The 23,305-nt window shown below is 36.7% G+C and overlaps 2 protein-coding genes across 2 annotated transcripts; one reads left to right on the plus strand and one right to left on the minus strand.

The window, feature by feature from the left end:
- Positions 1 to 1,497: 1,497 nt before the first annotated feature.
- LOC146487343 (uncharacterized) lies at positions 1,498 to 3,697 on the plus strand. Its single transcript, XM_085085691.1, has 3 exons — positions 1,498 to 1,739; positions 2,457 to 2,597; positions 3,425 to 3,697. Exons 1-3 carry the CDS (start codon positions 1,542 to 1,544, stop codon positions 3,545 to 3,547), a joined length of 462 nt encoding a protein of 153 aa, XP_084941817.1. The 5' UTR covers positions 1,498 to 1,541; the 3' UTR covers positions 3,548 to 3,697.
- Positions 3,698 to 17,269: 13,572 nt separating this feature from the next.
- On the minus strand, positions 17,270 to 19,415 carry LOC146487344 (uncharacterized). Its single transcript, XM_085085701.1, has 3 exons — positions 19,183 to 19,415; positions 18,336 to 18,476; positions 17,270 to 17,543 (listed from the first exon to the last, which is right to left on the minus strand). The coding sequence occupies exons 1-3, from the start codon at positions 19,378 to 19,380 to the stop codon at positions 17,421 to 17,423; spliced, it is 462 nt and encodes a 153-aa protein (XP_084941827.1). The 5' UTR covers positions 19,381 to 19,415; the 3' UTR covers positions 17,270 to 17,420.
- Between the last annotated feature and the right edge of the window lie 3,890 nt (positions 19,416 to 23,305).

Raw genomic sequence — 23,305 nt, forward strand, 5'->3', positions numbered from 1 at the left:
CTGAGCTGTGTTTAGACAACTAGCAAGCTCCTTTTTCTTAGACTTCTTAGTTTCGTTACTTGCAGTCGCTTCTCTCGTGTTCCTAATCCAATATGGCGGCTTTAAAGCACATCATTTTGGCACATTTACACATTTAACGTTTGCTCGCGCTCGCCCAAAGAAATTTTCCCAGCAGTAGATCACGCGGCGAAGATCGTGCTCACAGCGAATAAACTGTCAAACTGAAGGTAATCCTTACACAAAAAAGCAAAACAAAAGCAAAGGAACAAACGATCACAATCTGCATACATGAGGGCATATTATTTTTCTTCAATCAGATATGATTCTCAAAAGCTTTTTCTCTGGCAATTTTACGATCGTTTCCAGAGTTTCTAGCCCAAGCAAAACTACTAAAACGTTATAAGAATTACAAAGAATATCTTTGCATATTTCCAACCGTAACACTAATACTAACCCTTTTAAAATATGTACAAGCTAAGTTTAACCCTTTAAGTCCGCGCCCTAGCAGTGATCAGCATTAAATTTCTCCTTGTAATATCGATGCTTATGCAACCCCTCTGGTCATGAGAATTAAGAATATGGTCACCCAAGGTGGATTTTCTTGATATTTTAATAACTTCTCTCCATTAATTTTATAAGAAAAGTATGGAGACAAAACAGGAGAATTTGCGCAAAGGTTAACTCAAAACTAACGTATAGATTGAAGGTAAGATAGAAACACTTTCCTTTCCCATAAATTATCTGTGGCTGGATCTCAATGAGTGTTGAAATACAAATAATCGTAATGATAACTCTCGAAAATACAAAAGACGTTGACACACACAGCGAGCCGTTATTAACACTCTTCCAAATAAATATTTGTTCACTCCCGTTTGCGAAAATTTCATAAGTACCTTGTTTTTATGAAAGCTGTTAGCAAGTTACAAAGAAACCAACTTCTCTTCAGTGAAAAACAACGATATGCACAGTTTCGAGAAAACTGTCTTCTATAAACATTTTTAACTTTGTGTTTCACTTGGTTAATTTTATTGCTTAGTTACATGAGACTTTAATAGAAGGCGTGTGTTGTTCCCGTGCATGATTATTTTTTTGCAAACACCAGTGTGCAAAGTCATTAACTCATCAACAGCTTTAGCTAAAAAATTAAACCGAATAAATTTCTCCCACGACAGGAAAAAAAGAAAAAAAGATTTCTTCGATCTGGCCAAAACATATTTTTAAATCGATTCCAACTTTTAATAAACGTCACTTGGATATCTAGAGTTCGAGCTTTGTGCACGTTAGTTGCACACCTGTGCAAATCTAATCAGCTTCCGCTTTATTTGATAAATACTACACACTTAAAATCCCATATCAGCCAACGCCAGGTAAGCAAAGCTGAATAAACAGTTGGATAAACTTTTCTCGACCTTTTGTTTCAGCTCACGATTATAGATTTTTACTGAACAACAGCCAAGCTACGTCAGTCTTTGTGGTTTCTATATAAGGAGCTTTCATTGCCACAAAATTACAGTGTTAATTGCACACGTCTTGAAGACAACATGAAGACTTTTGCAGCTCTTCTGCTTATCAGCGCTTTCGCGGCTTATGTGGCCGCTGAAGAAGTAGCTTTTAACAAAGCTATTTTTCAATTCTTGGACGAACGGCATGATGAAAAAATGGCTCAGGTTCTGAGAGACCAGGGACTGCCCGAGGATACCTTGGTTGCCAGCGATCACCCCGCACCACCAGACTGGATGGTAAGTAAAGATGGAGCGATTACTACTTGAATTCTTTTTTGTTGTTGTTGCTTTTTTTCTAACTGCAAAGATAGTTCTAACTATACCCTGGATGGGTGAAAACAAATTAATCGACGAATACGAGATCTACATATTAGGATAAATGTTAAATTAGAAGTTAGCTTTGTTTTAATTGTCGTGTATGTTGCCACAGATAAATTTCGAAATTGGATACTCTAAGGTGGGATTTTACCTGTATTTCGTCAAAAAAGGGATTTTTCTGTTTTCTTTAAAGTAAAAACTTTAACCATTAACGTTTGTGGTATTATATCAGTCCTTTCTTCCCCCATAGTTCGCGAATTTTTGTAATTTTAAAAGGTGGACGAGGAAAAAAAAGTCCAAAAACAATACGTGGGAGCAGCAATGGCGCGGTGGTGATGAATGCACTCGCCGCCCACAAATGTGGCCTCACTCTGCGTCATATGTGGGTTGAGTTTGTTGTTGGTTCTCATCCTTGCTTTAAGAGGTTTTTCTCCCGGATACTCCGGTTTTCCCCTTTCCTGAAAAGTCAACACTTTTAAATTCCAATACGATCTAGAAAGTGGCCCCAATTAGCGCTCTGCGCTAAATACATCAACGCTTAAATAAAGTGATTTTACGGTGATCATTAGCACAAGTGTGATACCGTTACACCTTTAGTTGTGGGTAGTTATGGATTTACTGCTTTTCTCTTTTTAGAAACCTTGCGTTGCTAGAGGAAAAATTTGTTGGCGCCTGTCGGGACACGATGCCTGTAAGAAGCTGGCCTGCATTGATAACTTCTTCAAATGTGTCGTTGCAAACCACCCAACTCCCCTCCCCACCCTTAAACCGCTACAGGTAATCATAAAATAGCAGAGACGTACCTGTTACTACGTAAAATACTGTAAGGTTATAATGGAAAACCCGATCACTTTATGTAATGACAAATAGTAAATGAAACAACAACAACAACAATAAATAAATGTACGGGAAATAGTTAACGCAAAAAGTACCAAATAAATCCAGATGATTAAATGACCTCTCAACATGCAGCCGATATATCTAAGATTTAGTGATATGCTTACCTCAAAGTTCGCATACAACTCCAGTACTGTAGCAACTCTCATAAGCTTGTAATTGTTTTAACTGTGTGACAACTGCGATTGTTTTTAACGTCGGGGGTATTGTTCTGTTGTTTGTGCTATTGTTTTCTAGAGGAGTTGCAAACCAATCATGTGAGACCTTATGAGGGCTGTTATATTCCCCATACAACGTGGTTTCGTGACAAAAATAAACAAACTATCAGATATACATGTATCAAGTTGAAAGGTCGAAGAGAAATTTAAAACGGCTAAAACTACAACACAATCATGTATAAGAGAATAAGAGCAGTTTTCAATTGAGTGTTGTAAAACCAGCCAATCAGAACCGATGAAAACACCGCAACGAACCAATCAGAATTCCGAGCAAATGCATGTAACCGGCGCCAAGCCGGCGCGGGAAATTGACGCGCGCGACCAAGTCACGATTGGTTTTGGATTTACTCAAAACAATGGCGCGCGTTTTGTTAACCAATCACAGAATATACTAAAGCAAAACAAAAGCAAATGAGAAATTACTTTTGACAATCAATCAAAAACCACTCTATATTACTATTTTCTCAAACTACCGTCTTCCAATTGCAGAAAGGCTGTGTGGCGCTGTTGTATTTGTGCAGGAAGCACAGTCCAAGCTGTGCGGGTGAGCTCTGCTGTTTCGTACGTATCAAGAGATGCTTCAAAATGGCTGAGGGAAAACCAGAAGCGTAAACACCCGGATGCATAATAACTGTTACCATGGCAACATATAGTGAGATATCTATCAAGATGATGTGCAATCAGGCTCAATATTTTTTCTTTATTCCATATATTTATGTACTCATGCAGGCAACTAAGGAATAAAACTATCAAATCAACGCCTCTCTGGGTTATTTTTATGCTTCAGCTGTAGAAAATGTGATAGCCTGTTTCTAGGTTTTGGTCCCCTTCGTTTTCATTCCTCTCTTCCGCTCCTTCGCGTCTCCCACGGAATTGTTATCTTTATTCATCTCCACATAATACATTAGAAAAAAATAGTATAAATATAACGGAGAAAGGGCAAAAATAGTTAACTAATACTTAGCCCTTAACGGACAAGGATGGTAAATTATCGCTTTTTGTAGGGAGAGAACGAAAGAAAAACTATACATTATAAAACATTCAAAAACACATTAATAATTGCACGAGTCAAAAGCAGGCAAGAATTACCCATGCGTTGTTAGCTTTAGGTTCCTGCGGATCATCTTTACCAGAAACATCGTGAAAGACTTTATAGTGGCATTGCTCTCTTGTATTTAGGAAGTGTCACGGAAATTTGGTGTCCTATAAAAAAACTCAAAAACGTTCGTTTATCGACAGAAACCTAGAAATATTGCTCAAATTTGTTGGAGATTGTTACCTCAGTGCTAGTGTACTAAGACTATTGATGAGTCTCTCTGGCCACAGATGAACTGGGTTAGAATGGACAGTAGTTTGAAAAAAGTTAAACTAACTGTTTTCAAGTTCTCCCGTTTTCGTTTCCAAAATTTACTAGAGCAGGTAATGATCTGAAGTTGTTCCTCTCAAGAACGAAGTTGATTTCTTTATCTTGCTTTCCTAGAATTATTTTGTAACTAAATGAAGGTGTGTGTCGCACCATTCAGTTTCACCGCAAAAGGTCAAAATCCCAGTGAACCTACCCCTTTCAGTTAAATCCTTTTTTTAAAGATTTCATCCATTATTTCATCATTTTATTCTTTCTTTCCTCCCATCATTTTTCCACTTTTAGTCTCTGATCTCAGTAGAAATGAGTGGTTGATAACCCTAGTAAAATATGAAGAGAACCAGATCGAGGAGGCCTATTATATATCCCGGTTATCTAGGTAATGTTGTGGCCGCCTACGTTTATAAAAACAATACAAAATGATGACCTGGTATTTGGGGCTTGTAACCGTTGCTGAAAAATTCAATCGCAGAAAATTTCCGGCAACGGAATCAAATCCTCAGAATTTCGAAGCTTTCTGGAAAATGCTAGTTGGGAAAATAAAATAAAGAACGAGTCATCTCTAATCACTCATCCCTTCTTATTTTTTACTTAGTTTTGCACTTAACCCTTTGGGAACCAACAACGTGTTTGAAAAGCACCTGGGAGACGTCAACAACGCCAACAAGGAGTAAATTTATGGCTTCAATTTTGGCCATTTTCACGACTTTTGGTCATTTTCACGGATTATGAGTCCACAAAAGAAATAAACTTATTGCTCGATTTTTAACTATTCTCACGGATTTGAGACCAGAAAAGAGTGCACTTATTGCTCGGTTCTGGCCTATTACCACTAATTTGAGTCCAGAAATTGTCGCGCGCAAGCTAGTAGCAGTAAAGGTTATACCGTTACAGAAATCATCACCATACGATCCTTTAAGCTTTGAACGGGAATCGAACGGAAAAGTTTGTACTTTTTGAGGGAATTAACTGGAAAGCAGTGGAGGTTTACTCAACAAAATGACTTAACAGCCAATGAACACAACTGATTTGCAATTACGTCAACACACAGGCGAACTGAATTCGCCAAGAAACCAACTTACGAAGACTGAAGCAAATGCTGTTTCAGGTCGATTTTCCGGAGAATCTGTGATTGAATGCTTGTCTTCCAATAGCTCAATAGATCAGAAATATGTTACACGAATCTCTTTCTATTCTTATCTAGCGGCAGAGTCAAGAAAACACGAATAATTACGAAATTATTGCTGGTCTGTCTACATTCTCAGTCTTTCTTTGTGTTTAGTCAGTTATGTTAATCCATTATAATTATGGCAAGTTCCTTACATTAATTATTCTATTGCTTCTTTTCCTGTTGGTTGATACGTGATGACGCCACTCGCTTCTGATTGGTTTGCCATCAAGCTATTGTTATTTGCCTATATAAGTGCGACACCACCCGGCTGGTTTGGGCGGAATCAGTAAACCTAACACATAGTATTCAGAATGAACCTTCTTTTGTTATTCATAGAACCCATTGATTTCCATAGTACACTACAATTCAATACGGAATACAATTATCTTTCCACCCAATTACCCTCCAAAAAGACAAAACACAAGACAACACGAGACAAGGGCAACACAACAGAGACAAGGACAACACAATAGAGACAAGGAACACACAATAGGACACAACAAGAGCACAATAAAATGACAAAACATACATACTCAACACAACACAATAAACAGTAAAGATTTTAACCGTTATAATTCGTTTTCAGGTCACGTGACTAGAATCTGATACAGCAAAGTTTGGAAAATTAATAAGGACACCGATAATAAACTATTTTCCAAGTTTTACAGAGATCGGACAAATACTTCCCCTCCAAATAAAAATGTGCATAACAATTAGGCTGGTCAAGCCTTAATACACTTGAGTTGGTCAGCGCAAATTATCCCGTGGCACGATCTATTGTTGATGTTAGAAGGTAATTAAGTTCATTTGCCCGCGCTAAAGACCCTGATTATTCTACCGAAATCTGTTTGCAAAGAGACACTCCGATCCTTGCCAAAGGGAAAGGCCCCTTAATCTTATTCAAGAACGTAGTAATTTACCAACACTAAATGGATGTGACGTCCTCAAGGTGGAGAATTTTGAAGCTGCATCATTAAGTTCCGCGCGAGGTGCAGCGGGAAATACCGCCCTGCCAAAAGTGCTTCTCTAAGCTCCTCGTGGGTCGCCATTAGAAACCGTGGACGCACAAAGGCTGAATTTAGCTGTCAATTGATTTTATTGAAAACGTCATGTTAGAGCAGTACACATAAAGCAACTTTGCAACGGTTCACATTGGTTCACAACGGTTCACATAACGTGGATAAAATATATTGTTCCTTTTCTTTTATTGGGCATGTGAACCCTTGAATTCAAACATATCATCATGTTAACCGTCTAGAATCACTTAAAAATAATGTAAACCGTTTAAAACGAACTTTCCAAATGTAATACGTTTGAATAGTCAAGCAAAGTGCTGCCAGTTAAGTCACGCGCGCTGCAATTTCGTCCACGACCATCTTCGCTCACTCGCAAATCTAAGAGGTCTTCTGCTTTCGCTGTTATTTCTTCGTTTTTGTTAGTCATGATTGTTTGGTTCGTTTGTTATTTTGTTTTTCATTTGTCTCTTTTGTTCTTTTTCTGGTTATTTTTTGCTCCACACCCCTCCTTCTCGCGACAAAAAGATATCACATCCACATCACCAATAATGTGTCATTTGTGACGTAATAATCTCACTCTGATGCGCGTGACTGGCCTTTTCGCGGAAAAGTGTTGACGCTGAGTATGCTGGGTACACGCACATTTTCTAGATGAATAAATATGATTAAAATTCCCATCTTTCTTAAAAGCATCAAATTCAGACCGTACAATCATGGACGAAAGTTGTCGAGACAAATGAAATTACCAACCTTTTTCCCAAGGTGTAAATTCTCCTCTCCTCCCTCGTGAAAGGTAGCTTCCCCTTCCCCCTTTTCCAATGTTGGAAACAAATAAACATCCAGATAGCGTTTTGCTACATTGTTTGGGACGTGAAGGGAGGGGAGAGGTGACAACAGATGAAAAAGGCGTTTTAATTCAAATACAAAATACCATTGTTAGTTCGAAAGCGTTAGTTTTGGTAAATTGCCTCAACACTTTTGTCCATGATTGTAGTTTCGCTAATTTGAAACCAGAAAGAAATAAACGTATCTATAAGTATTTTTCTATTTTCACGAATATGAAAAGACCAGAAAACAATGGACTGATCGATGGCTCCCCTTTTAGCTATTTTCTCGATTTTGAGAGCAGAAAATTGGATTTATAGCTTGACTCTTCTCCATTGTTCGGAAAGTTAGCCGAAAAAAAAAATGAAGTTATCGCTCGATTTTAGACTATTTTCACGAATTTGAGACCGAAAAGCAATGAAGTTATTCCTCTATTTTTGCCTAATTTAAGAATTTAAGACCAGAAAGGAATGAACATATTTCTTGATTTTTGGCCAGTTTCACTAATTTGGGTTCCGAAAAAAATGAACTTATTTCTCGATTTTGGCCATTTTCGCGGTTTGTAGTTTGGAAAGAAATGGACTTCTCAGTCGATTTTGAACTATTTTCTCGAATTTGAGACCAGAAAAGCGTGAACTTACTGCACGATTTTGGCTTTATTCGCGAATTTGAAACCTAAAGGAGTGAACTTGTTACACGATTTTTCGCAATTTTCACTTACTTCAGATCAAAAAGGAATCAACTTTTTGATCGATTTTTAGCTATTTTCAAGAATTTGAGAACAGAAAAAATAAAACATTGTCCAATTTTTGCCCATTTTCACGAGTTTGAGAGCACAAAAATGAACCTTTTGCAACATTTTTGGCTATTTACGCCAATTTGAGAACAGAAAGTAGCCAACTTATCTCTCAAGATTTAGCTATTTTCACGAAACAAGACCACAAGTGAATGAACTTTTCTCTCGATTTATAGCTATTTTCACGATTTTGAGACCACAAAGAACAGAACTATGTCTTTATTTTTGTCTATTCTCCGGAATTTGAGACAGAAAGAATTGAACTTATTGCTTTTTGGCTATTTGGCTATTTTAGCGATTTTGGTCCTAAAAGGAGTGAACTTATTGTCTGATTTTTGCCCATTTTCACGAATTTGAAAGCAGAAATGAATCAACTTAATTCTCAATTTTTGCAATTTTAGACAATAAAGGTATGATGTTGATGCTCGATATTTAATCATTTTAACGAGTTTGAGAACAATTCGATTTGTGGCAATTTTCGTCAGCAAGCAATGAATTTATCTACCGATTTAAAACTATTTTTAGGAATTTTGAGACCAGAAAAGGAGTCAACTCATTGCTCGATTTTGGCTATTTTGCACGAATTTGAGACCAGAAAGGGATGAACTTATTGCCCGATTTTTGTCTATTTTCCCGAATTTGAGAGCAGAAGGAATTAACTTATCTTTCGATTTTGACTGTTTTTACGAATCTGAAACCAGAAAGTAATGAACTTTACTCTCGAGTTTCGTCAAGGTTTGCTTATTTGAGACCAAAAAGAAATGAACGTATCTATGTTTTTTTTTATTTTCACGAATATGAAAAGACCAGAAAAGAATGGACTGATGGCTCTCCTTTTAGCTATTTTCCCGACTTTGAGAGCAGAAAGGTGTAATTTATAGCTGATTTTTTTTGCCATTCTTACAAAAGTCAAACCAGAAAAAAATGAAGTTATTGCTCGATTTTAGACTCTTTTCACGAATTTAAGACCGGAAAAAATTAAACTTATTCCTCTATTTTTGCCTATTTTACGAGTTTAAGACCAGAAAGGAATAAACACATATTTTGATTTTTGGCCAGTTTCACGAATTTGAGTTCCGAAAAAAAAAGGAACGGCTTATTGCTCGATTTTTGACTATTTTCACGAAATTGAGAACAGAAAAAAATGAACTTGTTTCTCGATTCTTGAACATTTTCGCGGATTTTAGTCCAGAAAGAAATGGACTTCTCGCTCGATTTTAAACTATTTTCTCGAATTTGAGACCAGAAAAGAGTGAACTTATTGTCCGATTTTGGCTTTATTCACGAATTTGACGCCTAAAAGGAGTGAATTTATTGCACGATTTTTCGCAATTTTCACTTACTTCAGATCAAAAAGGAATCAACTTTTTGATAGATTTTTAGCTATTTTCAAGAATTTGAGAACAGAAAAAATAACTTATCGCCCGATTTTTTGCCCATTTTCACGAGTTTGAGAACACAAAATATGAAACCTTTTGCATGATTTTTGGCTATTTTCACCAATTTGAGACCAGAAAGGAGCGAACTTATTTCTCGAGATTTGCTATTTTCACGGAATACGACCACAAGGAAATAAACTTATTTCTCGATTTATGGCTATTTTCACGAATTTGAAACCAGAAAGCAGTGAGCATATTGCACGATTTCTGGCTATTCTCACGAATATGAGAGCAAAAAGATATCAACTTTTTCCCGATTTTTAGCTACGAATTTGAGGACAAAAAAAAGTTTACTTATTTCCCAATTTTTGCCTATTTTCGCGAATTTGAGTCCAAAAAGAGAAAACTAGTTACTCGATTTCTGGCTATTTTCACGACTTTGAGATAAAAAAGAGTGAATTTCTTCCATGATTTTTGGATATTTTCGCGATTTTGAGAAAAGAAAGGAATAAACTTGTTTCTGATTTTTGGCCATTTTCAAGGATTTTAGAGCAGAAAGGAATAAAGTTATTTTTACGAAGTTGAGACCAGAGTGGAATAAAAGTATTTCTCTATTTTCTGGCTATTTTCACGATTTTGAGATTTTAAAGAATAAAACTTTTTCTTTATTTTTGTCTCTTTTCCCAAATTTGAAACAGAAAGAATTGAACTTATTGCTCCAATTTGAGCTATTTTAACGAATTTGATCCAAAAAGGAGTGAACTTATTGTCCGTTTTTTGCCCATTTTTCACGAATTTGAGAAAAGAAAGAAAATCAACTTAATTCTCGATTTTTGCAATTTCAGAGAAGAAAGGTACGATCTTAATGCTCGATTTTAAACCATTTCCACGAGTTTGAGAACAAACGAATCAACTTTTTTCTCAATTTGAGGCAATTTTCGTCAGCAAGGAATGAATTTATTTCCTAATTCAAACTATTTTTAGGAATTTTGTGACAAGAAAAGGAGTGAACTTATTGCTAGATATTTGCCTATTTTCACGAATTTAATAACAGAAAGGAATGAACTGATTGCTCGATTTTTTGCTTATTTTCTTGAATTTGAGACCAAAAAAGAGTGCTCTTATTGCTAGGTTCTGGCCTATTACCACCAATTTGAGTCCAGAAATTGTCGCGCGAAAGCTAGTAGCGGTAGAGATTATACCGTTACAGAAATCATCACCACACGATCGGAAAATTTTGTACTTTTTGAAGGGATCAATTTGGAAAGCAGTTGAGGTTTACTCAACAAAATTACTTTACATCCAACGAACACAGCCGACTTGCAATTACGTCAACACACTGGCGAACCGATGCAAAGGAACCAACTTACGAAGACTGAAGCAAAGGTTGTTTCAGGTCGATTTTCCAGAGAATCTGTGATTGAATACTTGTCTTCCAATAGCTCAATAGGTCAGAAATATGTTACGCGAATCTCTTTCTATTCTTATCTAGCGGCAGCGTTAGCGAACGCGAATAGTTACGAAATTATTCCTGGTCAGTCCAAATTCTCTTTCTTTGAGTTCAGTCAGTTATGTTAATCCATTTTAATTATGTCAAGTTCTTTACATTAATTATTCTATTGTTTCTTTTCCTGTTGGCTAATACGTGATGACGCCACTCGCTTCTGATTGGTTTGCCATCAAGCTATTGTTATTTGCCTATATAAGTGCGACACCACCCGGATGGTTTGGGTGGAATCAGTAAAGCTATCGCACAGTATACAGAATGAACCCTCTTTTTTTGTTATTCATCGAACCCATTGATTTCCATAATACACTACAATTCAATACCGAATACAATTATCTTTCCATCCAATTATCCTCCAAAAAAACAGAACACAAGACAACACGAGACAAGGGCAACACAATAGAGACAAGGAACACACTATAGGACACAACAAGAGCACAATAAAATGACAAACATACATACTCAACACAACACAATAAACACAAAACAAAGAAAGCATACCTAGTTTACAAAACACTACACAACACCAGAGAAATGCAATAAAATTCAATGCAGTACAACAGAGGACAAGACAAAACAAGACAATAAAACGAAACAAAACACAGCACGAACACTGTTTTTCAAAAATGCTTTTCAAAATGTTTTGGGTATTAAATGTTTCTTTAAAATTTCTACACAATTTTTGTTTCCTCGCAACAAATCTGTTTCCAAAAGAAATATTTCCTTTTCATGTATTCGATACCAGAAATAAATGAACTTATTGCCTTGAACATGAACTTACTGTGGAGCAGTTTTTTGCTCTGCTGTAAACGAGTTATTATTTCGCGCCCGAGGCATAAACCGTAACCTGCTTCTGACCTGACCCACAAACTGAGCAAATAGTTGCTATTGAATCCACTGAATCCAGCCAACGAACACAGCTGATTTGCAATTACGTCAAAACACAACCGAATTCGCCAAGAAACCAACTTACGAAGACTTCAGCAAAGGTTGTTTCAGGTCGATTTTCCGGAGAATATGTGATTGAATACTTGTATTCCAATAGCTCAGTAGATCAGAAATATGTTACGCGAATCTCTTTCTATTCTTATCTAGCGGTAGAAATTAGCAAACGCAAATAGTTACGAAATTATTGCTGGTCTGTCTGAATTCTCTTTCTTTGTGTTTAGTCATTTATGTTGACCATTCTAATTATGTCAAGTTCTTTGCAGTAATTATTCTATTGCTCCTTTTCCTGTTGGTTAGTACGTGAAGACGCCACTCGCTTCTGATTGGTTTTCCATCAAGCTATTGTTATTTGCCTATATAAGTGTGACACCAAAAAAAATCGAGGAATACAGTCGAACCTGTATATAACGGCCACCCTCGGGACTTGAGTAACTGGCCGCTTAATACAGGTGGCCGCTTAATACAGGATCACTAAAATACTCACTGGGCGTGGTCTAATGTCAATTTTAGTGGCGTATCATAAAAAAACACTTCATGCAAGGAAACAATAGGACAATTAACACTCTTTCAAGTGATCAATACTTTAAACAAAGTTCAGTGCCAACTTGTAACTTAACGGTATAATATACATTGTGTAAAAGTACTATACAATAAATCGTACTCCTCCACTCTCCTACGGTATACAGTGCTCTATTTCTATGACTTACAGTTCACAACAAAATATCTCATTCCGTCATTTCATAGTTGTTACGCTCAATGTTCAATGTCACATGGCTGAAGAACAAGTTAATTAAAGAGGGATTTCTTGCTAAAGAGTGAAGCATATTCAAAACAAACTTTTTTTTAGCGTTCGTGATATGGTACTGTACTTCAGCACATTGCGGACATCTGAAAAGCGTTAACTATATTAAACGGCCGAGTATCAGCTTACAGTAGCTTTGTAAATGTTATTTCTTTATAGTGATGCTGGATCGCATTTTACACACAATAAAATACCACATACTGTAAAATAACATATGGCTTAGTTTCCATTCAAGGGTGGCCGCTTAATACAGGTAAAAATAACAAAGAAAGACAAACATAGGACTGCTACAGGGTGGCCGCGGCCGCTTAATAGAGGTGGCCGCCTAATACAGGTAACAAATACAGCGTTTGTATGAGCAAACAATCGGGACTTTGAAAACTGGCCGCTTAAGGACGTTCGCGCGAAAACGTTCTGCCCCACAGATTTTTTTCATACTTTACGTATGGTCAGCTAATAATTTATTGATGTCAGAAATGCAAAAAAAATGGGGGGTCACCGACTTCGTTTCAGAGATACAGCGCTGGCAAAATACCCTGATTTTAAAAAATTGGGCCTTCGTAACTCAAAATGATCTCCACAGTTTTAAGTTTAAAATATTCAAGATGAGTAACTGGAGACAAACTATTTTAGTCAAATTTTATCTAAGCGTATATGTTTCGTAAATGAGTCCAACTGGTGTCATCCTTGTAACTAAATGTAGCCCTTAAAGAGGACATATCGCGATCGTCACACAGACAAAAAAGAGTGTAATTCGATGGCGCGTGGACAGAAAAATAGAAAATAATCAAACTTCTGCCCCATAGATTTTTTCATTTTTCTCTAAAACGTAGACAATCGATAAAGAAAGTGATCAATCGAAAAAAGAGTGGGGGTCACCAGACATCTAAGTGGTGACAGATTCTAAAGTCACGTTTTTGCGTGACAGGTCAGAGAAGCACTGGAACCAAAACAAGGATATCTATCCCATCATGCACAGCTCACAATGATTGCTCGAGTCAATGTTTTCGTTCGAGTGTGCTGTCAAAACTCTGATCGTTTAAGTTTATTGTTATTCTACCTTCAAAACTTAAAATGGAGCAATAAGTTCAATTAATATTCTTTCTGTCTCATATTCGGGAAAAAGACAAAAATAAAGTAATAGTTTTATTCTTTGTGGTCCCAAAATCGTGAAAATAGCCAAAATATGGAGAGATACGTTCATTCCTCTCTAGTCTCAAATTCGTCAAAATAGCCCAAAATCTAGAAATAACCTTATTCCTTTCTGGTCTAAAATCCTTGAAATTGGCCAAAAATCGAAAGTTTATTCCCTCCTGCACTAAATTTCGTGGAAATAGAAAAAAAATCGAGCAATACGTTCACTCCTTTCTGCTCTCACATTCGTGAAAATAGCCAAAATGATCAAGAATCGAGAAACAAGTTCATTCCTTTCTGTTCTCAAAATCGTGGAAATGGCCGAAAATCAACCCATAAATTCACCCCTTTTTGGTCTAAAATCCGTGAGAATAGTTAAAAACCGAGCAATAAGTTCATTGCTTTATGGTCTCAAATTAGGAAATACAGCCAAAATTCAAGCAATAAGTTCATGCCTTTCTTGTGTGAAAATCTAGAAAATACCCAAGCATCGAGAGATAATTGCATTGCTTTCGGGTCTCAAACTTGCGAAAATTGCCAAAAATTAAGTGGAGCAAGTGCACTAGTTCACTCTTTTTGGACTCAATTTCGCGAAAACAGACAAAAATTGGGAAATAAGTAAAGTTTTTTCTAGTCTTCAAATTCGCGAAAATAGCCAGAAATCAAGAAATAAGTTCATTCCCTTGTGGTCTTGTTTCGTGAAAATAGCCAAATCTTGAGAGATAAGCTGGCTCCTTTCTGGTTTCAAATTGGTTAAAATAGCCAAAAATCATGCAATAGGTTCATTTTTTGTGCTCTTAAACTTGTGAAAATGGGCAAAAATCGAGCAATAAGTTATTGTTTCTGTTCTCAAATACTTGAAAATAGCTAAATATCGGGCAAAAAGGTCATCCCTTTGTGATCTCAAGTTGGTGAAAAAATCGTGCAATAAGTTCACTCCTTTTAGGTGTCAAATTGGTGAATAAAGCCAAAATCGGGCAATAAGTTCACTCTTTTCTTGTCTCAAATTCGAGAAAATAGTTCAAAATCGAGCGAGAAGTTAATTTCTTTCTGGACTAAAATCCGCGAAAATGGTCAAAAATCGAGAAACAAGTTCATTCCTTTCTGGTCTCAATTTCGTAAAAATAGTCAAAAATCTAGAAATAAAATCGTTTTTTCGGAACCCAAATTCGTGAAACTGGCAAAAATCAAGAAATGTGTTCATTCTTTTCTGGTCTTAATTCGTAAAATAGGTAAAAGTAGAGGAATAAGTTCATTGATTTCTGGTCTTAAATTCGTGAAAATAGTCTAAAATCGAGCAATAATGTCATTTTTTCTGGTATAACTTTCGTGACAACGGCGAAAAATCAAGGCATAAATCGAATCTTTTTGCTCTCAAAGTCGAGAAAATAGCTAAAAAGGGAGCCATCCGGTCCATTTCTCAAATTCGCGACAATAATTAAAAGTCGAGCAATAGGTTCATTCCTTTTTGGCATATAATTCGTGAAAATGATCAAAAGTCGTGAAAAAAATCGACAAAAATGAAGCCATAAATTCACTCCTTATGATGAGTGATTAGAGATGACCCCTTCTTTAATTTATTCTCCCAACTAGCATTTTTCGGAAAGCTTCGAAATTCTGAGGATTAGATTTCGTTCATGAAATTTTCTGCGATTGAATTTTTCAGCAACGGTTACAAGCCCCAAATACTGGGTCATCATTTTGTATTGCTTGAATAAACGTAGGCAGCCACAACGTTACCGAGATAACTGAGATATATAATAAGCCTACTCGAACTGGCTCTCTTCATATTTTACTAGGGCTATCAACCAATCATTTCTACTGAGACCATCGACTAAAAGTGGAAAAATGATGGAAAGAAAGAAAGAAGAAAAGGGTCAACGAATAGATGAAATCTTTAAAATAAATAACATTAATAATTCATAAGCACATTGACCTATCAAATGGTCGATAATACATTACGTGCAGTGACTTGATATCGATAAACCTCCTCCTTATTAGTATGCGGTGTTTTATGTAATAGATCAAATACGAGGAAGTGTTTCCTTCGATTTCCAAACGCCGAGAATTAGGTTGGAAAAACGAGGCTCAGCCGAGTTTTTTTTAACCGGCTTCGAGGTGTTTGGAAATAGGAGGAAACACTTTTGAGTGTTTGATATAGCTTCTCAAACTATTGATAATTCTTGGAGAAATTCAAAGCAAAATATCACAAAATGTTATGATAATTAAGATCACATTTGTTTTCTCTTCATGAATTATTAATGAGCTTGAGAACAGCTGATAAAACACTCCTCATTAGTATGCGGTGTTTTTCTCGTATGATAATTTTAAACGTTCATCATTATTATGAACTCTCTTGACACACGCTTTTCAAGGATTGTTTTTGAAGCCGTTCAAAAACCTTGCAGCACGTGTTTTATCGGGTTTAAAACCACTCGGCTGCGCCTTGTGGTTTTAAACCCGATAAAACACTCCTGCTCGTTTTTTAAACATTACTTAAAATTTCTAGATATGGTTAAGTTACATACTTGTCTTTTTCTTTACGATCACATTTACGACAACAAATCCTCCAAGTTCTCCCTTCCCTTCATATCAGAGCAACATAATTATGGTACTCGTAACGCCTCTACCGAAATTGTACTCCTCTCAATATTAAGATTTGACTTAGTATAATTATTTTCCTCTTATCACCCTTATTAATAGTTTTTTCCCATGTCTATGTGTGTTTAGTAATGATTGAAACACGAGCAGCAGTGTTTTATCGGGTTTAAAACCACCAGGTACAGCCGAGTTGTTTTATACCCAAAAATCATACGTGCTGCGAGTTTTTGAACGGCTTGAAAAACATTCCTGGAAAAGTGTGTCAATAGAGTTCATAACAATTATGCTTTAGTGAATGTTGGAAATTAGCATACGAGAAAAACACCACATACTAATGAGGGGTGGTTTATCAGCTGATAAAACACCGCATACTAATGAAGAGTGTTTTTCAGCTGATAAAATACTGCATACTAATAAGGAGGAGGACTATTGATATAAAGACATTGCACGTGATGTATTATCGACCATTTGATAGGTCAATGGGCTTATGAATCATTAATGAGTTGATCGCTTTATAATGTATATTTTTTTCTTTCGTTCTCTCCCTACAAAACGTGATAATTTACCATCCTTGTCTGTTTGGGCTAAGTATTAGTTAAACTATTTTATGCCCTTCCTCCGTTATATTTATACTGTTTTTTTTTTTGCTAATGTATTATGTGAAGATGAACAAAGATAACAATTCCGCGGGAGACGCAAAGGAGCGGGTGAAAGGAATGAAACGAAGGGGACCAAAACCCAGAAACAGACATTCACATTTTCTACAGCTGAAACAAAAAAATAATCCAGAGAGGCGTTGATTTGATAGTTTTATTCCTTAGTTGCCTGCATGAGTACATAAATATATGGAATAAAGAAAAAATATTGAGCCTGATTGCACATCATCTTGATCGATATCTCACTATATGTTGCCATGGTAACAGTTTAACATGCATGCGAGTGTTCACGCTTTTGGTTTTCCCATAGCCATCTTGAAACAACTTTTGATACGTACGAAGCAGCAGAGCTCACCCGCACAGCTTGGACTATTCTTCCTGCACAAATACAACAGCGCCACACAGGCTTTCTGCAATTGGAAGACAGTAATTTGAGAATATAGTAAAATAGAGTTAATTGAGTGTCGAAAGAAGTTTTTCATTTGATTTGGTTTTGCCTTAGTATGTTTAACAAAACTCGCCCCATCTTCTTGAGCAAATCCAAAACCAATCGTGACTTGGTCGGGCGCGTCAGTTTCCCGCGCCGGTTACATGTATTTGTTCGGAATTCTGATTGGCTCGTTGCGGTGTTTCGGTCTGTTCTGATTGGCTGGTTTTACAACACTCGATTGAAAACTGCTCTTATTCTCTTATACACGATTGTGTTGTAGTTTTAGCCTTTTAAATTTCTGTTCGACTGTTCAATTTGATACGTGTATATCTGATTTTTTTTTTCACGAAACCGCGTTGTATGGACGATGTATCAGCCCTCATAAGGTCTCACGTGATTGGTTTGCAACTCCTCTAGAAAACAATAGAACAAACAACAGAACAATACCCCAACCCTAAAAACATCAGCAGCTGTCACACAGTTAAAACAATTACCAGCTTATGAGAGTTGCTACAGAATTGGAGTTGTATGCGAACTTTGAGGTAAGCATATCACTAAATCTTAGATATATCGGCTGTATGTTGAGAGGTCATTTAATCATCTGGACTTATTCGGTGTTGTTTTGTCGTTGTTGTTGTTTCATTTACTATTTGTGATTAAAATTTGTGATTACTGTTTGTGATTTGTGATTTACTAAAGTGATCGGGTTTTTCATCATAACGTTACAGTATTTTACGTAGTAACAGGTACCTCTCTGCTATTTTATGATTACCTGTAGCGGATTAAGGGTGGGGAGGGGAGTTGGGTGCCTTGTAACGACACATTTGAGGAAGTTATCAATGCAGGCCAGCTTCTTACAGGCATCGTGTCTCGCAAAGTGCCAACAAATTTTTCCTCCAACAACGCAGGGTTTCTATAAAGAGAAAAGCAGTGAATCCGTAACTAACCACAACTAAAGGTGTAACGGTACTACATTTGGGTCAATAATCACCGTAAAATCACTTTATTTAAGCGTTGATGTATTTAGAGCAGAGCGCTAATTGGAGCCACTTTCCAGATCGTATTGGAATTTAGAAGTGTTGACTTTTGAGGACAGGAGAAAACCGGAGTATCCGGGAGATAAAATCTCGCGGAGAGAGGACGAGAACCAACAACAAACTGATCTACCCACATATGACGCCGAGTGAGTCGGAGATCGAACCCAGGCCACATTGGTGGGAGGCGTGTGCGCTCCTCACCGCGCCATTTCTGCTACCCCGTATTGTTTTTGGACCTTTTTCCCTTCGTCCACCTTTCATAATTACAAAAATCCGCGAACTATAGGGAGAGAAAGTACTAATGAAATACCACAAACTTTAATGGCTAAAGAAATTAAATTTTAAAGAAAACAAAAAATCCCTTTTTGACGAAATTCAGGTAAAATCTCGCCTTAGAGTATCCAATTTGAAAATTTCTCTGTGGCGACTTACACGACAATTCATACAAACCTAACTTCTAATTTAACATTTGTCCTAATATCTAGATCTCGTATTCGTCGAATAATTTGTTTCGACTAATCTAGGGTAGGTAAAGCAAAAAAAAAAAAAAATTCAAGAAGTAATCACTCCACCTTTACTTACCATCCAGTTTGGTGTTTGGGGTCGATCGCTGGCAACCAAGGTATCCTCGGGCAGTCCCTGGTCTCTCAGAACCTGGGCCATTTTTTCATCATGCCGTTCGTCCAAGAATTGAAAAACAGCTTTGTTAAAAGCTACTTCTTCAGCGGCCACATAAGCTGCAAAAGCGCTGATAAGGAGAAGAGCTGCAAAAGTCTTCATGTTGTCTTCAAGACGTGTGCAATTAACACTGTAATTTTGTGGCAATGAAAGCTCCTTATATAGAATACACAAAGACTGACATAGCTTGGCTGTTGTTCAGTGAAAATCTATAATCGTGAGCTGAAACAATAGGTCGAGAAAAGTTTATCTAACTGTTTATTCAGCTTTGCTTGTCTGGCGTTTGCTGATATGAGATTTTAAGTGTGTAGTATTTATCAAATAAAGCGGAAGCTGATTAGATTTGCACAGGTGTGCAACTAACGTGCACAAAACTCGAACTCTTGATATCCAAGTGAGGCTTATTAAAAGTTGGAATCGATTTAAAATTATTTTTAGCCTGAGCGAAGAAATAGTTTTTTCCTGTCGTGCGAGAAATTTATTCTGTTTATTCTTTTTTTAATTGAAGCTGATGATGAGGTAATGACTTTGCACAAGAGTATTTGCAAAACTAATCATGTACGGGAACAACACACGCCTTCTATCAAAGTCTCATATCACTAAGCAATAAAATTACCCAAGTGAAACACAAAGTAAAAATTGTTTATTTAGTGACAGTTTGCTCGAAACTGTGTATGCTGTTGTTTTTCACTGAGGAGAAGTTGATTTCTTTGTAACTTGCTAACAGCTTTCGTGAAAACGAGGTACTCATGAAATTTTCGCAAACGGGAATGAACAAATATTTATTTGGAAGAGTGTTAATAACGGCTCGCTGTCTGGGTCAATATCTTTTGTATTTTCGAAAGTTGTCATTAAGATTATTTGTATTTCTACACTCATTGAGATCGAGCCACAGATAATTTATGGGAAAGGAAAGTGCTTCTCTCTTACCTTCAAAATCAAGTCCAGAGAGCGGTAGTTTAAACGTCACCACATGTCGCTTTGACATTGGTTTGAGAGTAGAATAGGCCTTTAAATAGTATATAAAATAAATTAACTTTCTTTAAAGAGGGTGACACGTAACACTCTGTTAGGACTGAGGAAATTGTGGCCCTCAGATTCCTGTTGGAATTGGAATTTAAAGTTAGAAATGTTGGTTTTTAAGGAGAGAGGAAAACTGGAGTACCCGGAGAAAAACCTCTCAGAGCAAAGACGAGAATTAACAACAAACTCAACCCACGTTTTGAGTTAACCTTTGCGCCATCCGTTGGTCGTAGATACTTAAGCCTTTAACTTCTAATATGAAAGAACAAATTCTCCTATTTTGTCCCCATACTTTTCTTAAAATATCAAGAAAATCCACCTTGGGTGATCATATCCGTAATTCTCATGACCTCAGGGGTTGCGTAAGCATTGATATCACAAGGAGAAATTTGATTCTGATCACTGTTAGTACTCAAAGGATTAAAGTTACCTTGCTTGTGTTTGAAAAGGACTGCTATCAGTGTTAGGCTTGGAGATATGCAGAGATATTCTTTGTAATTCTTATAACGTTTCAGTAGTTTTGCTTGGGCTAAAAACTCTGGAAACGATCGTAAAATTGCCAGAGAAAGAGCTTTTGTGAATCATATCTGATTGAAGAAAAATAATATGCTCTCGTGTGCACAGACTGTAATCGTTTGTTCCTTTGCTTTTGTTTTGCTTTTTTGCGTAAGGATTTCCTTCAGTTTGACAGTTTATTCGCCACGATCTTCACCGCGTGATCTACTGCTATGAAGTTACAACCTCACAAGTGTAATCTAAGCCTGCAATACAGGAAAATTTCTTTGGGCGAACGCGAGCAAACGTTAAATGTGTAAATGTGCCGAAATGATGTGCTTTAAAGCCGCCATATTAGATTAGGAACACGAGAGAAGCGACTGCAAGTAACGAAACTAAGGAAAAGGAGCTTGCGAGTTGTCTAAACACAGCTCAGCGCTTGCCTACCAAGCAAACCGGCGCGCTGTGGGCTACAAGTGTAACCGACATTTATTTGAACCCACATGTCGTCTGACTGCTAGCAGTGGTGCACGTTTGTCCATGATCTACCAATTTCATTTTCGCACTGCAAATTGTTTTTTTGTGAAAAATTCATGGGAGTTTTTTTCTTGTACCAATTGAAGACGACACCGGGAAGAGATGTCAAGTTAGCACATCAGACGCTAGCTGCCCTCGGCTAAATCACACACTCTATCATTTGATTCTTTTAAACTCAGTGCAGGAACCTTGTCAGATTTTTGTTGTTGTTAAGTTTATGTTTTGTTACTTTTTCCTTTGATAGACTTAAATATGCTTTAAAAAGCAGAAGGGCTGACAAAAAACCCCCAACAACGGCAACCTTTACACAGTTATAAAACGCATATAAATTTTCTATTTCTCGTTCTTAGAACTGTACCTTCCTAAAATGCCCTGTCTTTTTCATTACTTCCGGATTTGTTGCCAAGTTTCATCCTGGCATCTCTAGCATGCGGATCGTGTAATCACACGACCAGTTAATGCCCTCGTTGATAATTTGTGTGGGTGTCATTAATTTGTGTTTATTTATTTATTTTGATTATGTTTAGGTTTTTGGTGTTCAAAAATTAATAGTTTTGATGGCTTTGTCCTGCGATCTCTCTTTAACTAAAATCATAAAACTAGATAGTTTGTTGTAACACTAAACTTCTTTCTAATTAAGTTTTCACATAGAATACCGACGAGGTGAAATGTTGATGTTAAAAGAGAGGAAATTTCGAAGAACTTTATACTTCATTTCACTCGACATAAAACATAAATGTGATGAGATTGACAAAATTTCTTGGAGAGGAGAGATTTAACTGCTGCTAGGACCCATTAGTTTTCGTAGGAAGATCGCAGAGCGACGAATGTGCGCGTGCTTAAACCTTGCGAACAAGTATAAAATCAGTGGGTGACACAAGCAACTTGGAAAAAGGAAATCCGAGTGCTCCTATTAGGAGTCTAACCTAAGACCTTCGATTACTAGTTCGGATAATCTACCACTGAGCTACAGGAGACTCGTGCGAGCTAAGGCCATTAAAGGGGAATGTCATGGTTTTTGTTTTTTTACTTCGTTTTTTAAAAATGGCGAAATAAGGCCTTCACTTAGCTATAAACATTTGTAGAACTACGAGAGGAAAGAAATAAATCAACTCAATTCTTGAAAGAAACAACTTGTGATCTGTTTTAGCGCATTTGGGAAACAAAAATGGCAGGACTTGGGTGGTAATTTAAAACAAAACTAGACAATTTTTTGTTTCTGTTTGCAGGCAAAAGTTTTTGGATTTTGAAATGACATCAAATTCGCGTGATACTTCTCCAATTAAACTAGGTTTATGTGACAAACATCACGCATACTACTTGGGTTTGATTGTCGATGTGTGGCATATGCGCAATGGAAAAGTATAAATATGTAAACTCCGTCAGCTTTTAACCAAAATCCAAGGCGTAGAACTTCTGTTTCAGCCTGTATTAATAATCCACCTAGTACCAGTAAAGATAACTGCGTTACTGAGTTCTACTGAGTACTGAGTACTGAATTTTAAACTGTTCTCTTTTTTAGTCAAACGTTTTCGAGCATTTGTGGCCGTAAAAAGTAATATGACCTTATGTACATAATTCGTCCATGCTAAAATGAAGAGATTGGCGATGATATATGTTTATATCATGTTACAACTAAATCTTTAATTCTTCCAACCTTTTAGGAAAAAAATATCTGAAGAGCCAACCCATAATTTGCTTCAGTGTTAAAGAACTGGTTTATAAAACAAGTTCGTTCAAAAAGGAGCTACCTTTTTGACGGTAAGGGGAATTTTGAAGACACCACCTATTTGGTAAGTTTAAGTGAAACTAAGAGAGTTTGGGTGAAAAATTAGAACAATAGAATTAAAAGAAAGTTGAAAATAAAGTCAGAAAACGCTGATTTTTTGGGGGGCAGGGTAGATTAGGAATGTGGTAACGCACGTTTCTGGGTTCTTGTAGTGAAAGATTCAGTGTTAATAAAATTTTTCGC

This window comes from Pavona decussata, unplaced genomic scaffold (assembly GCF_977016875.1).
Source record: "Pavona decussata unplaced genomic scaffold, jaPavDecu1.1 SCAFFOLD_16, whole genome shotgun sequence".
In the NCBI taxonomy this organism is placed as follows: domain Eukaryota; kingdom Metazoa; phylum Cnidaria; class Anthozoa; order Scleractinia; family Agariciidae; genus Pavona; species Pavona decussata.